This window comes from Nanorana parkeri, unplaced genomic scaffold (genome assembly GCF_000935625.1).
Source record: "Nanorana parkeri isolate BGI_ZX_2015 unplaced genomic scaffold, ASM93562v1 scaffold1436, whole genome shotgun sequence".
Classification (NCBI taxonomy): domain Eukaryota; kingdom Metazoa; phylum Chordata; class Amphibia; order Anura; family Dicroglossidae; genus Nanorana; species Nanorana parkeri.
In genome coordinates, this window is record NW_017307704.1 from 163,782 (window position 1) to 180,760 (window position 16,979).

Consider the following 16,979-nt stretch of genomic DNA (forward strand, 5'->3'; position numbering starts at 1 on the left):
ACAGCACGGAGGGAGATCAGCAAGGAGGAAGATTCCCTTCCCCCTCCCTCCCATCTTACCTCCTGTTGCCCTCCCGAACCGGTCCCTGGCCGCAGATGGGCTAGCGGATCCCGGTATTGAAGGTCAGGAGGGGAGGCGGACAAATCACAACATACAACCGATTGGCGGCTATAGAGGCGCTGATCGGTTGTATGTGAAACAGCCAGTAATGGCTGTAAAGAACAGGTGGGTTTTTTTCAGCAGCAAGGTTAAGAGGTTAAACAGCATCAGTTGTCCTAGGTACAATTACAAACAGTTTTTAAGTAACTCTGCAGGTAGGTTGTTTTTAAGTCTGTCTCAATTGCTCCTGTCTCTTGATCTCAGACACACAAGACTCTTTTGGGGGCCTTATCATCTTCTTCAGGACTCATTGTTCTTCTTGCTGGAGGGAGTTCTTGGCTGTAACTTTGCCTATTTGTTTTAGGATGATTGTCCTGCTGCAGAATGAATTTGGTACTGATCAGATGCCTCCCTGTTGGTATCGCATTATGGATTTGCTTGTGCTTTTCAGTATTAAAATGACCATTAATTCTGACCAAATCCCAACTTCATGTGCAGATATGCAGCCCAAAATCAGCACGGAACCTCCACCATGCTTCATTGTTACCTGCAGACACTCAATCTTGTACTGCTTTCCGGGCCTTTGTTAAACAACTGTCTTCTGTTACATAAACTGCCCTTTGTTACAGCCAGCTATTTTTAGTTTGGACTCTTTAGTAGTGCCATTGCTCTGCACACCGGTTCTTGTATATTGTACATAGCCGGTTCACTTGGCCTTGTTTGCGAATCTGAGATATGGCTTTAAAACCGCAAGTCTTCTATGAGGACCACTTCTGATTAGACTTCTCTGGACTCTAGAAAGGTGTGTCAGAGCCCCACTGGTTTCTTCCAGGTTTGAGCTGATGGTGTCACTGGATATCTTTTTTATTGTGAAAAGAAGTCAGCATGATGTGTCTTATCTGCAGCACCACGTTTCCTTGGTGGATCACTGCATTTTCATTCCTCAGTGTTGCCTGTTTCTTTGTGCTTGTGCAGAAAAGTTTGGACAGCAAACTGGAAACACCTTTCTTCCTTTAAATGTATGCTTTTGAGAGACCTTTTTGGTGCAGTAAGACTATCATGTGTCTTGTTGATGTGCTCAGTCTTTCCAACGGGTAAGATTTTTTTTTTACGTTAAAGTATCTTCACCGACCACAAATTGTTAGTAGAGAAGTACTTTCCTATCCAGGTTCATTCCTCCTACACAACTGAGTAGATTGATTTGATGATGGCATTTTACCCAGATATAATCTTGTTCATTATTAACACCTGTTTGGCATAATTGTTTATTTTGTGCATTGGACCATAAGCCGGCAAAATACTTAACTGTGTGCAAGTTAAGTATAGGGAGAATCATTACTGCTCTAAAGACAAAGGGTGGGCACACCAATTATTTTATTTTTAAGCATACCTTATTAGCAGAATTTTTTCATAAGTACCTAAAATGGTTGCATAGTACTATACATTGTATATATAGCTTTGTGAAAATAGTTCCTATTGAAATTGTTGACTTTTTCAATATATTCAAACATGCAAAACATCAAAAAGGTGATATACTTGAATAAAAACACAAGAAAAAATGCCCTTTCAATCATTTATTCAACAAAAATATTAATAGATTTAATCGTGTACTGTGAAGTAAGTACACCTTGGCATCAGAAACTGGTATTGCCCCCTGTATCAGAAATGATTTATTGTAGGCATTTTGGATAACTACTCTGACATCAGCATTTTTACCCACTTCTCCATACACAATTCTTTCAGTTGACAAATGTTTGTGGGTTTCCTTGCATGAACTGCAATATTTAATAGGGATAAAATCAAGGCTTTGACTAGGATAGATCATAACCCTTTTTTTCTTCTTTTTCAACCTTTACTTGGTGAATTTCCTAGTGTGCTTTGGATCATTATGGTCTTGAAAGACTCATTTAAGGTTCAACTTCAACCTATGAAAAGATGACCTCACATTCTCATCAAGCACACTTTGATGTGATGCAGAATGTATAGTTAACGTGATATCAACACGCTGCCCATGCCCTGAAGCAGCAAAGCAACCACAAACCATAATATTTCTATCATCATGCTTTACATTTGTTATAAGGCTTTTCTCCTGTAACACTGTCTAAAAAACAGTTCTGTGACAATTGTACCCTAATGTTTTTTTGGAAAGCAAAGGCTTTTTCTTAACAGACTCTCTCATGTAGGTTCCATTGGTGCACACTTTTTCTGATTGTAGATGCATGCACTTTGACCCCAAATGTTGCAAGAGTTACCTGAACACCCTGTATTGAGATTTTGGGGTTCTTTTAACATCAAACAGCCAGCTCCTGGGTTGAATTGGCTGAGCTGCCCAGTACTGGATAAGCACTTGTAGGTTATTTTCCTTGTCGTGGAATAATTGATTTCAAATCATTTGACAATAGGCCTTCACCTTAACACCAAGGCCTTCACTGTCACCGACATATGTCATACACCACTGGCAGCGGGCCGCTTTAATCAGACTCCCGATGGCTACTCTGTTTACATGTGTAGAGCTGACTGTCGGCTTTACACTGGAAGGGATTCTAGTGGCAGAGCTGCCACCAGATTGCTTCCAGGGCCAGTGTAGTGCGTGGTATTCTCCTGCCTGACACCCCTGGAAAGGAGGGGCAGCGAAGCATCACTGGTGTCGGTGGGAAGAGGGGAAGGAGACTGGTGAACATCTGTTCACCGATCTCCTTCCCCCTGCATGGGGCCTGAATCGATGCCACCACTAGTATGCTATCACATAGGGGGCTTGTAAGTCCCGCTATGTGATTAAGTTAAGTAAAAAAGTAAAAAAGTTAAGTAAAAAAAAAGTTTAAAAAAAATACAAATAAAATAAATGTAAAATAAAAAAAAAATGTAAACAATAAACGGACTACACATGTTGGGTATCGCTGCGTGCGCCAGAGTGAGAACAATAATTATAGGGCAATATTCATGGGTATCTTTAAACGTATGACCTGTAGGGGCTTTTAAATTGTCGCCTATGGAAAATTTGGAAAATTTGGGGTACCGTATTATTTTCACGGATGCACACAATTTCTAACCTGGGGATGTTGGGTATCTATTTACTCATTGTAACCTCATCTTTGTTATATTTTGCAAACAAATTGGGAATTATATTGTGTTTTTGGACACCAAAATTAACTAGTGTATTTTATACATAAAATTTTGGGTTTGACAAAGAGTTAATATCGTGCAACGTAAACATTTGCTACTGCCACCGTTTTTTGCTACAGGGTCTTTGGAATATAACATGTGTGCAAAAAACTCCATTGGCGGACAAAAGGGTTAAATAAGACAGGTTTCACCTGTACACTTCCTAAGGATTGTAATCATTGGCACTTAATCTAGAACGCCAGATTCTAGTTTAAACGATTTAAAGTAGTGGTAGGGGTGTACTTACTATATGACAAATCTTTTTTATTAATTTAGATCATGAAAATGAAATACACCATGTCAATTTTGTAGGACATTTGTTTTGGTATATCACTTTTATCTGTAGGTAGTATTGGAATCAACAAGTAATGTTTGCCTGTTCAAATATATTGAACTAGGAAACATTTTCCATGTTTTTCCAAATAAAGAAAGCTGCAGAAGGATTTAGCCGTAGCTTCGGCCGATCCGTCGTCCAGCTTCGGCCCCAGGACCCCTTCGGTTCAGTAGAACTGAAGGGGTGCTGTACGGGAGACAGCAAGGGAGGCTGGGAGAGAACTGGTGAGGCTGGGAGAGCCGTGAGCCTGAGGGGCCACCAGTACAAGTGTGGGACAGCACTTCAAAGAGGACCAGTGGGTCAGAAGTGCCAATGTTTAAAGTGGAAGCCAGGAGGCTATTCTTGTGTTGCTTTAAAGCCTTTCATGAATGTTACGCTGAACAACCCCTGCGTGGCTATCCAAGATGGATATATGAACTTTGTGTTGCATAAAAGTGGGCTACCGAGCCCTTAAACCGAAGATATTGCGAGTAGACTGCATTCTTAAGCGCTAACCACATCACAATATATACTGTATATATACAGGGCCGGATTTACTCTCCCTGCCGCCCCAAGGCCACTTGTGCAAAGCAGGACTAAATTTAGAGAGGGCAACTTACAGACCTAAGCAAAGTGGGTATAGGCAGGGGCGTAGCTAGAAATCACAGGGCCCCATAGCAATATTTTGAATGGAGTCCCGTGATTGCTAGTTATGCCACTTGCAGAGCCCCAGCGGAGAGTGACCCTGCAGAGCAACAGGCCCCCCTGTGCCCGGGCCCCATAGCGGCTGTCTGGGTCGCTGTGGCGATTGTTACGCCACTGGGTATAGGTTTATAGAGGAGAGCGTCACAGGGATTCCTAATAAGGTTCACAAGTTGTGGCATATCTGGTATCGGTTATATTGGTAGTAATTGTTGTGCGCCTTCTCCATTTTCTACATTGAGACTTTTTCTGTGCAACTTAAAAAGGGGTGATTTACTAAGGTATCTCTCATAATAGAGGATTAGGAACTCTAGAAAAAAAGAAGTGTTCCCCCTAGTTATTCAATATAACATTCATAGTCAACATGGGTTTCCTAGTGCTGCAAGCATTAGTATACTGTAGAATCCAGTCAATTCTTCCCTTATAGAAAGTACTGTGATCTTTGGAAATTGGTTAGCTTGATTTTAGAAACCTTTCATAAAATGATCTAACTTTCACTACTGCTGAGTTAGAATTTTTAAAGGGCAGCTACAGTTAAATTCAAATTAGTTCAGTTTCCTTCAAGCAACCACATTTTACAACAAATACCCACATTAAGTTTCCATATTTGCTTTCCTGTCTGCAGAAAAGCACATATCTTTTGTCATATTTTCTTTCCTGTCTTTAGAACAGCATGTATCTTTTGTAAACCATTTGTTGCAAGTACATGCTTTAAAAAAAGCTTTCATACCTGTGTGCTTATAAAAAAATAAAAAAAATAATAGCAACAGCCGTGACAGTTGTAATTTAGAGTAAACATCAAAATGAACACTAAAAAAAGCCTTATAAATAGGTAATACATTGGAGGGTCATTGTTGATGTCCTTCTAAAAATTCTAGACCACGTGCTGTCATGCTGACCCTTTGGCTTCAATGACTTTTGAGTCACTGGGGTTGATTTACTAACCTTATAAACACACCACGAACGTGTATACACCTCGGCAGTGTGTTCACTCCCAGCATGATCTATGGGTGGAATCTAAACACCTTTGTAATGTGTACACACCCAGCAGGTGTGTTGTGCAAAGCCCTGCATGAATTATAAGGTGCTGTTGGGTAAATTAGCTCTATGTTGTGTTGCTTGCGTTGATGAATGCAGGAATGTAAATGCATGAGCTAACCATTTTTGTCTAAACTGTGAAGCAGCATTATATATGCATCATGTGCATGATTTTTCCATATATGGCATTAGTGGAAATATGCTTTTAGAGACTTTTTGGTTGATAAATACGTTTTGCTGTGTGAAAATCACACGCACCTGGTGTGTGTGTGTTTAGGTTAGTAAATCACCCCCACTGACTCAGAACAAATAAGCGGATCAGAAGTTCAGACTTCATTTTGCTTGCTCTGTGCATGTTCTGGATAGTTGACTTTTATAAAGAAATTAAGTTCTAGACAGTCATGCAACTAGAGGTACATAGTCAAAGGTTTCAACGATTCTCTTAACTCTTCCGCTGCCAATGCCTTTTTTGTGTTTTTTTGCATACATGTTATAATCCACATTTTAGACCTAAAAATTACTTAAAACCCTCAGACATGATAGAATAAAATGATGGCTGTTGCAAATGTATATGTCTCACAGTATTAGCGCAACTCTTTTTCAAACCCAAAAATGTAGTTAAAAAATGCACCCAAATTAATTTTAGTGCCCAAAAAACACTATAATACCCATTTGTTTTGTAAAATATAAAAGATGAGGTTACGATGAGTAAATAGATACTCAACATGCCCAGGTTAAAAATCGTGTGCGCCTGTTAAACAGAGACAAAATACAGTACCCCAAATTGTCAATAGGTGATGCTTTAAAAGCCTGTCTAGGTCATCAGTTTAGAGATATCCATGAATACTTGCTCTCACTCTGTCACACGAGGCGATACCTAACGTGGAGTACAATCGTCGTTTTCATATGTAGGCACACCCAACGCATGTTTACATTAATACACGCACGCTTGCGGGGGCAGTGGACTTTAAAAACCTTTTTTTTCTCATTTTTACATTTATTTTATTGAATTTTTTTTAAAACTTTTTTTAAACTTTACTTAATAGCTATCACATGGGGGGAGGGGGGGGGGCTTACTAGTGGTGACAGATACTCTTTAGGGTGACATTAGGGGTCAATGTCAGGGGGGCACACACTGCACCGGCCCCTGGAAGCGATCTGATGGCAGCTCAGCTGCAAGAATCGCTTCCAGTGTAAAGCCGACAGCCAGCTTTCGCATGGAAACAATCTTAAACGGGCCTGCTGCCAGCGACGTATGAGCACACTACTTCATAAAAGAAAAAAATTGTGCATTTGTTATTACTGTTTTGCATGGAGCCTCTAAAGCATTTAATTTGCAATCAGCGGATCGTGGGTGCAATGCTCAGGCTCCTGCAGGCTCGGCCTCTCATCCATGTCTGTATCAAGGTATGGACATTCAGTAACATTGATGGGAGGAAGAATAAATGGATGACAAGCGTGATGACATCACTGCGCTTGTATTCCATTGAGAACCCTCTGCCACGTTTTTTTTCCATTCACAGGTTCTGCCAAAGGAGTGTTTAAAAAAGAATTAAAAAAAAAAGTAGTGGCCTGCAGGCAGAAAAACCCCAATCTTTCAGGTAATTGTGAAGTAGGAAGCAGGATGGGGTTGGGAGAGGGTTGCGATGTGATCATGTTACAACCTGAATATGGGTGTAACATGAAGCGTGGTCCAAAAGGTAACCTTTGAGATATATTCCCTGTAAAAAGAACTCAATAAGACTGATTTGCTAAAGAAGTTGACAGTCCACTAAAAAATTGTATGACTACTCACTTCAATTATCCAGTCATGTAAAAAAAGTTTCTGCACATGATTAGGTATTCAGGTGAAGTTTTCACATGGCCTAAACGGCCTCAGCCTCATTACTTTTATTGTAGAGGAAAAACTGTATAATCAATTTTATTTCAAATTAAAGGGAATCTGTCACAAAGCAAGACACCAGCCTCTGAAGCATTCAAATGAAGCTCCTGTTTCCAACTCAGGGATCACATATCAGTTTAAGGGGAGAGGTTGGAGTTTCAATGAAGCTTTATAGGTTCCACTTCAGTATACATTTTGCTAGTCAGAAGTTTCTGAGATAGATATTTTTACTTTAAGAAAGGTTCTCTTTTCTGGGAAGACAGATTTTTTTTAGTCTACCTGTCAGCTGATGGCTTTGGGGTAGCAGGTGCTTTGCTTGGCAAATCCCACAATTGCAAACCAAAATTCACTAGCCATAGCAGGCATGTACATTCGGAAGACCCTTTGTACACTTGCATGCTGCCATTTCACAAAAAGGGTATTTATGAAAAATTTGCAGACATTTATAGTGCAAAACTGCATGCACATGCGTTCTATGTGAATGGGGGCAAAAATATTAGTGAAGTTTCCTTTAAGTTTGAAAGAAATATCATGAAAATACTGCATTATGGCCACTGGATGGCACTGAGGAGCAAAGCAAATACATACTTCTTTTCTCTGTTTCTCATTTCCAGCTAGTTAATCTGTTACCAATCTTTACACATTTCATAAGATTTTGGTGAATACAGTTGTTTGTTTAAAACTACTTTCCCTAAAGTAAAGCACCTGTGGCAAATACCATATTCAGTTAATTTTTTATCAGCTGTTATATTTTAGCCAGTATTAATTATGTGAATTCATAAAAATTGGTGTAAAGCAAAAAATACTTGTTGCAACAACTAATCACGTGTTGAATGCTAGTAATGTGAGCTCAAACCTGGTTCCTAGGGGCAAAACAGTAATTTTTCTATTCTTCAATTTTTATTTTGAAATGTGAGATCAAATTCACTTGATTTTATTTTAAGCATTATTAGTGCTCATGATTCATTTCTTAGAACACTGTTCGAGAAGTGAAAAACCATATTATTTTCCCAATCTTAAAAAGAGAGCATTTCCTGCACTAGTTTCCTGTGCAATTCACAGATCTTATGTAATTGTTTATAGCTAGACCTGTCATTTTCTTGACCTATTTATTAAAGAGCGGTAAACCAATCTGCCTTGACTCTGGTTTGAGTATTGACCCAGGCCAGGGTGATCGGCAAATATCAACTGGTACACTGGATTCTGAGGACTGATTGCATTTTTTGTTTTACAGTTTTCTTCTTTTAAATGTTTTAAATAGTTTTTTTTACTTAAAAAATAATAATTCTTTGAAAGAAAAATGTTTTAAATAATAAAAAAATGCATAGCTCCATTACAGATACCTGCCTACCACACCAGGTATACTGTATATCTTGTATCCTGTTAGCAAGAGGGCCATGAGTTTGTGGTCACCCAACTATACTAATACCAGCCTTCATGCAAATCAACAATTATGAGTGGTTGGAAACTTAACATACATTTTGACTCCCTTCTGCTCCTCAAAGACACCACAGTTTAAGTAACAAGAGAAGGCGGTGCATGGATGGAGTGTAAAAAATAGTTGGCTATGTGCAACATATCTTACAGCAAGGAGGTAAAATTTTAAAAAAGGTTAAGAAAGAGAAAAAAAACAAAAACTTGTGTGAATCCAAAGTCTATAAACAGGTTCACAAGAGCAAGTCATGCAAACAACCTGCAAAGTGGATTTGAAAAATTTTGCTTATCTCTACTAAATGCGTAAATACAGAATTGATTGGAAAACCTTAGCACATGCAGCTCTTCCTTTGCATTATTTGCTAGTCACATTTTCTATAAATTCAAAAGAGTTGCTGCCAAGCACTTTCAACTGCTTAAGACTGCATATTCACTTTCCTGTGTGTGTTAAGCGTTTTGCTTCACATGAAAATAAAGAAGTAAAAGCTTTTTAACCACAGAAGCTCTCACACCTACTGTATATAATTTTTTTTAGACCGGAGCAATTTCTGTAAAAACGTTGTCATTACTTTAGATAAACATTTTTGTTAACATAATTTATGTCTGTTTGTCACTTTTTTTCCACCAACTTGACTTTTTTGAGTAAGTCATAATCAACAAAATAACTTGGGATTGGCATGAGGGTGGAGGAGAAGGGAGGAAGTGGGACCCAAAGGTCTGTGTAGGGGGCGAGGCAAAGGTGGTGGGAATGGAGGGGAGTATGGGAGAACATGCAAAGCAAATTAAGCATAAGGGTCTATTCACGAAGCAGCCGAAGGATCTAGCCGTAGCTTCGGCCGATCCTTCATCTAGCTTCGGCCCCAGGACCCCTTCGGTTAAGTAGAACCGAAGTCTCCCGCTCCCGGCCGGCCAGGAGAGAAATACTGCTTTTTCTTTTCTTTTTTTTTATTCTGACACGGAGCTGTTGGCTGGCGTCAGAATAAAAATAAAATAAATAGTAATGCATTGCTAGATTCAATTTGCAATAGCCAATAGCAAGCTAGCATTGCACCCGCCCTCTGATGCAGTTCTCCATCAGGTCCGCACTACTGATTGACGGCAGCAGAGGGCGGGTACAATAGCTAATTTGCTATTGGCTATTGCAAATTGAAATAACCAATAGGAATCTAGCAATACATTCCTATGGCCAACATTTTTATAAAAACATTTTTGACGTCAGCAGAACCGACGGCCAATAGAAAACTGTTAAGCGAATCTAGCTATCATTGCTAGCTCCGCACAATCGTTTTCTATTTTTATTTTTCTACTTTTTTAACAATTTTTCTGTTTTGCTTGGTCCCACAGTGAGACTGAGCAGAACAGCTGAGCCCAATGCCGCTCAGCGGCATTCGGCTATTCACTCACTGCTGTTCGGCATCTATAAGAATAGACCGAACTGCAGCGAGTAGCCTGTCGGAGGCATTAATTAAGCGAGGAGTGATGCTGCTTTGCAAGTATATTGCTTTTTAGAGAGGGGGTAAGGGGAAAAAGAATTGGCAAGTGGTTGTCTAAAAGATGGTCATCTGTGATATCTCCCATGAGTTGACCTATGGAAACCCAATAGGTTTACATTTTTGGGTATTCCCACTATATGTGTAGGAGCATGCCACATTGAGCACAGTCCCTCTAGAAGTCATCAGAAATAGCTAAGGAGATGCGGTCTAGCTTAGTCGGGACCCAACACCATCTAAAATCTATTTAAAACAGGATTCCTGTGTGCATGTGGCAAGGGACAAAATGTGTCAGGTGAAGGATCCTTTGGGGGCCTGTATAAATAAGACCCAATTCTGATTCTTATTCCTTAAAAAGTATAATCCCTCCTTCAGTTGCCTGCGTAAGCCCAGTTTGATGAAGTTTTTAAAGTCGTATCGGAAGATATTGGAGAATTAGTGGAATATGTCGAGGGAGAGCTAATTACCGAAGGATTAATAGAGTTTGAAGCACAGCAGCACTAGGAGGAGGAAGAAGAAAAGGAAAGAATGGAATAAGTAGCAAAGAAGTTCATTGTAAAGGGATTAGCTGGTGTGTTCTCACAAGTGAATGCGGCTATGTTAGAACTAGACGGTATGCATCCGAATGTCTGTGAAGGTTCTTATTCATCCAGGTCATGTTATATCTGTAAAAAATAAGTCAAGGCAACTGGACTTGCTGTATTTTTCTTGAAGACGTTTCACTGGTCATCCAACCAGCTTTCTCAATTCAGAATGACTTGTACAAAATATTCTCTAGGAATATGGATCCGAATGTTAAATGGTTTACAAAAGTGGAACGGAAAATGAGTGAACTTTTACAATGCTATCATGAAATTTATGAAGAAAAAAAAAGACAAAGCAGACCACACTAATGGGATTATTCTCGACAGCTACACCCAGGACCCCCCTACCCCTATCAGTACTTCCATTTCAACTCTTTCATCTCCCTTACCCGGGCCTTCTACAGCTCCTGATAATAACTCCTGTGATGACACTGACGATGACTTTGAAGGATTTGATGACTACAATGTTAGCCTGAATATCTTTTTTTTTGTACATCTTCTTTATCCTGTACAGTACTGTAATTTTTGCTGAGTGTACTGTACAGTACTGTAGCTTTATGTTCTGTAATACATTGCAGTACTATACAAAGTTATGCAAATAAAAACAAATTCATCAAGTTGAAGTTTCTTTTTAACCTTTTTATTCAGAATATTTTAATGTACATACAATACAGTACAGTTCCTCGCTTAACGACCAATTCGTTTAACAACCTAGTCATGGGAACAGAACTCGGTCATTACATAAGGAATAGCTGTATAGCTCTTGCGTTTCCCCCCGTGGGATGAAAATGCTAACATTTTAATCTGCACAGATTCCGTTTGTTGGCGGCTATTATATAGCTGCAAATTTGCGGAATCCGCCATATTATCTCGCTTGTACTATTTTGCAGGCCGCGCGGTTTCGTACATTAAAGTGCATTGTTTTTTCTATTTAGAGCAGACAAACGCTCCTGTGTGAATGGAGTCTTAAGGTAATGTGTCTTTTTTCAATCAAATTGTACCCAAACAGTCCACCTGGAAATATTAGAGGCCAACTTTGACAAGATTTTGTTGAACAATAAAAGCACTGATTTGGTGGTGAAATTAAATCTCAAAGTTCTCAAAATGTCATTCTACACGCAAGATGGTGTCCTTTATATCTATAGTTCAATGCTTAAAATCATACTTTAGCAATAATCACACTAAGAATATACTATTAAATGTGCTTCTTACATTTATGTAACAATCTTTGTATGACAATCTGGGAGAGAAGAATGAGATTAAAATGTCCAGGCTCTGGGGATGTGGCTCCCGATTCCCTATCTACATCCACCTTCATCCAAGGTTTAAATACCATCTCTCCTAACCACCTATAATGCCTGGGAAGAAGAGGAACTCACAGCACCCACAGCGCATGCCTAAACTGAAGCAGGGCCCAATGGATTCTTTTCTCATGGATCAGAAGGAGGATGGTCATGCCGCATCCAACATGGCAGCAGAGGATATGCCGCGCTTAGACCCGCAGCAAGGTATGCAAGCCTCTACCTCTTTTCTGAAGAGGGTAGGTCTCAGATTACGCTGCATGTGGGGGGATGATGAGGATGAGGCAGACTAGGACCTCAAGGCGTACATCAAAGCATTCCCCACTAAAGCTGATCATGAACAGTTTGTCTCCCGTAGAAAGAGAACGAACACGCAGAAGAGCGAACACTTCTGCAGTCGGACACCGCCCAACTGGGCCAGATGGTCGAAGTGTTTAAAGCAAAGTACAAGGAAGCCCTGGACACAATGGATATGGGACAAGGTCCGCAGGCAAGACAGTAAGATAGAGGCACTATTGAACTAACAAGATGATTTATGAAAACAGGTGTTGACGCTATAATATCCACATCCATGGTCTGCCCGAGTGGTCCAGTCCACAAGAGCTTCTTCCTACGCTCACAGGTGCGGGCAGAAGTGTTACTTCACACATAGAAATTGACTGTGCAATCAGGATCCCAACAATCCCTGCAATGCCATATGGAAGCTGCATGAATAAGGATACTATTATGCAGAAGATGCGGACCCAAGCTCATGTGGATCTTGATGGGTATAAGATTTTGCTGTATCTGGACTTGTCCAGATGTACTTTGATGATGTGCAGGTCCCTAGGCCGCTGTTGAATTTTCTAAATGCAGCAGGAGACCCATGCCATTGGGGATTCCCTTTTAGCTTAATGGCCAAGAAGAATGCAAAGTCGACCATTCTACAAAAGAAAAGACTTGCCTCGTTTTGTACAACAACTGAACCTACCACTTGTGGGTCTTCTGGAGTTGGCAGGCTGAAGAGGAAGTTCTGATGCCTTCAAAAACCACACCCTGGCACACTGTGGCACCAGACAAGGAGTTGGGACTGTGGACCACCTTTCTCAAAGTTCTACTGCCCCCTGTGGCAGAGATCTGCCCTCTTCTAGATCTTCACTGGAGTGAGTCTGTAAGTTCACCTCTTCCTCCAGCCTGCCTGCGTAGACTAGCTGTTCTCAGTTGGCCTGCTAATTTTTCGTTTTTGGTTTTAGTTGTATCAAACTTCATCTGTACTTTGTTTTGTATACCCACCTGTGATTCCAAGTTCTCAAATTCTTCCATGTTCCCCTTCCCTGTTCATCCTATGCCTCTTATATTTTTGCTTTCATGCTGATACACAATGGATGGATATCCCTCCCACCACCTGTTTATGTATTGTCAAACAAAGAAATGCACTTTTATGCAGACATTGATCTGAACGAGATTTTTCCTCACGCACACAGGTTAAGTGTTGTCTTGGAATTCACTATTCAGTCTTTGTTATTCTCTTTGTGATTTTATACAGTATATAGTTATACTCTGTGAGATTTCTATTGTGTAAATAAATAAATAAATAAATATCCAGGCTCTGACATTTCTTTTTATTTACAGTATGCTATCTTGTACAGGACACAGTTATGAGATATAACATTCATAACTTTATCATTGTAACTTTATTTTATAGACCTATGTATTTGCCATTTTATTTGAAATGCAATTAATTTCCCTTTTTTTTTTTCCAGATTTTATTAAGGCATGGTCAATTTTAACATGCCAGATGCAGCTGGCCATTTGCCCTTCTACTATGGTAGCATATCCCGGGCTGATGCAGAAGAGTTCCTTAAGCTGGCTGGAATGATGGATGGCCTTTTCTTGCTCAGGCAGTGTCTGCGAACTCTTGGTGGCTATGTCCTCTCTGTGGTCTTTAATTTACAGTTTTACCATTATCCTGTGGAGCGGCAGCTAAATAGCACTTATGCTATATTTGGAGGAAAGTCTCATTGCGGGCCAGCTGAACTTTGCGAATACTACTCTAAAGATACAGATGGTTTGTGCTGTGTCCTCCGACGACCTTGCAATCGGCCATGTGGGGTGGAATGCAAGGCTGGAGTTTTTGATCACATTCGAGATAACATGATGAGAGAATATGTGAGACGAGCTTGGAATCTAGATGTGAGTAAGCAAGGATTTTTGTATCGCACACAAAATATATTAGGGAACTCAATATGGTACATTACTTCTATTTATCATGCTTCTAAAGTTCTACTTTGTATATGTCATCTGTATTTTATTAGTTTTATATATTTTTCTGTCAATAGCACCTGGATGAATCAGTATGCCTGCACAATATTGGCCCATCATTAATTTCTAAATTCTGTGCTAAAATAGCATGTACAGATATTAATTAGAAGAGTACAACTAGAAATCACAGGGCCCCATAGCAAAATTTTGTATGGGGCCCCGTGATTGCTAGTTATGCCACTTGCAGAGTCGACCTGATATACCAAACAGCCCACCTGAGAGTGACCCTGCAGAGCCCACCATAGACTCTCTATAGTGGGCTCTGCAGGGTCTCAGATGGGCTGCACACCTCTTACCTGTCAGCGGTGTCCGCCTCCGTGGTCGCCGGGCACCACCTCCTCTTCCATCCCCCGCCTCCTCTTACATCACTGGCCCCACCTGCTCTTAGGTCGCTGGCCAGTGATGTAAGAGGAGGCGAGTTGCTCTTAGGCGGGCCCCGCCTCCTCCTTCACTGCGAACACTGGCCTCTTCTGCCGTAGCTGCTGGCTGTCACTGACACAGCTCCGCAGCAGCTGTGAGGGGAAACGCCGCTGCTGAGCTGTGTCAGTGACAGCCAGCACCCTTACATGCTATAGCGACCCAGACTGCCTACACGCATCAGAGGGATGCCCTGGCTGAGCCCCCCTGTGCTCGGGCCCCATAGCGGCCGCTTGGGACGCTATGGCCATTGTTACGGCACTGAGTACAACGTAGCATGCACTCCTGGAAGATTTCATGTCCATATTAAAACATATGCCAATCTAATGCCAATAGATTAACAAAATAACTCAAATTTGATTTTGATGTCCTTAGTTTAGGACATCAAAACAGGTTGTAGAGAATACTCAAACATTTCTGTGTGTCCACTATTTTGTTGTATAATTTTCCTTTGGATCAACTGTTTGATATGTTTAGGTAAACTTGATATATGCTTTCAAATTTTTTTTACACGTTTACTTGTTTTCACACAGTCACACAGGATTCATACATTTGCCAATTAGATCTAATGCAAAACTGTGAATCTTGCGTTAAAGCTGTGTGAATCTTCAGTGAAAAAGTGAAGAAAATAGACTACTATGCATTGTATAGGTTAGAAGGGTGTTGTTTGTAGCAAGGGGCCTAATTCATCAACCCGTGAAAGCAGTTTAGGCATACAAAGTGGCATCTCAAGCAAAATTACTAAATATTATAATATGAGAGGCTGCTTTAGCACACCTTAAGTGATATCACAGTTTCGTGACCAATGCCCTGTTTAAAAGTGGATATGGTATGAGATACAGCCTGAGTTAGAGCCAGGATAGTGTTCTATCATTACAGTTCTCTTTTATGATTTTGGAGCTTTTAGTAACAGGGATCATTTAAATACTTGTTCCAATTGAAAGTACAATCTGCTTTTGATGGGCAAGAGTTCTACTTTTCGTCATTTTCTTTGCTGCATTTTCTTTTTTAAAGTCATGTGAGAGAGCAGCTTAATGTCTGCCTGCATTTGATCATTAGCTTGCACTTGGTGGTGCATTGAGCCAATTCACTGAGATGAGCAATTGTTTTTTTTAGTGCTTTGAGCCATCACCACATGTGTTTTTATTGTGTCATTGCGAGCCCATGTGATCCAGTGCACTCCGAAGGTGTGCAAAAACCAAAAAAACAGGGATGTTGTTTGCTAAAAAATGTCACATGATAAGCCTGTGGCAATAAATGTCCCTGTCTTTTGCATAACTCTGGTGTGCTGATGTCACTTTTGCCATTTCATTTTATTGTGTCATTGGTGCACCTTCCCTTCATAGTAGAAAGTTCAGATGAGACTGATTGATTAGCGCACTCCCTGGGTTGTGTAGCGAATGGTTGCCAGTGCGCTGCTCCTATACTGATTGGACCGGGGTGTGCAATTGTAAGACTGAACAGGAAAAAGAAGAGGGCAGGAGAGCCACAGTCTGGTGCCAGGTGTGTGGATGGGGAGTGATGAGTAAATGAGGATGTGTATATCAGGGGCGGATCCAGAGTCTATTCTCGGGAGGGGCACTGCCAGAAAATTAAGTAGATCCCTGGATCCAGACAAGCCCAGCCTCCTGTCTCCCACGCTGTCAGAAACTGCATACAGCGTGTGCTGGTTACTACTTAAACCGGCGCGCTGTGTGCAGCTTCTGAGAAGAAACGCTATTAGCATAGCGGGGAAGGCGGCTGCGCATTTTGCATCGCTCCCGCTACGATAATATCGTATCTTCTCAGAAGCTGCACACAGCGCGGCGGTTTAAGTAGTAACCAGCACACGCTGTATGCAGTTTCTGACAGCATGGGAGATGGGAGGCTGCACTTGTCGGTGGATCCAGGCATCAGGTGAGTATTAAAAAACAAAAATGTTTTATTTTATGTTCCTGGGGACATGTAGGGCTCATTCACACTGGAATCGGCCGACACGTACAGCTCCGTGCTGTGTACACAGCCGCATCGGGCAGCTCCCGGGAAGGACAGGTGCTGCGTATGATTAGTATGCAGCCCCTGTCCTTCTCTATGGGTGTATGCAGCCGTACACCCCCCTACGCTCACCCGCCCAGCACGTCCGTACGGGTGCATGTATCCTTGCTCGGACGCAGACAGGATCCATCCTGTCAGCATACGGGTACGCTCACCCGCACCGATGTACAGGACGGGTGAGCGCAGGGCGGCGTACGGCCGCGTAGTCCCATAGAGAAGAAT

At 41.0% G+C, this 16,979-nt stretch overlaps 1 protein-coding gene across 4 annotated transcripts in view; it reads left to right on the forward strand.

Moving 5' to 3' along the window:
* The first annotated feature begins 13,760 nt into the window (after positions 1-13,760).
* Positions 13,761-16,979, forward strand: part of LOC108798239 (tyrosine-protein kinase ZAP-70) — a 52,100-nt gene continuing 48,881 nt past the window's right edge. For all 4 annotated transcript variants that reach the window (XM_018569971.1, XM_018569973.1, XM_018569972.1 and 1 more), the window contains exon 1: positions 13,761-14,177. In XM_018569971.1, the coding sequence (XP_018425473.1) occupies positions 13,761-14,177 (417 nt within the window). The remainder of the gene's footprint in view (positions 14,178-16,979) is intronic.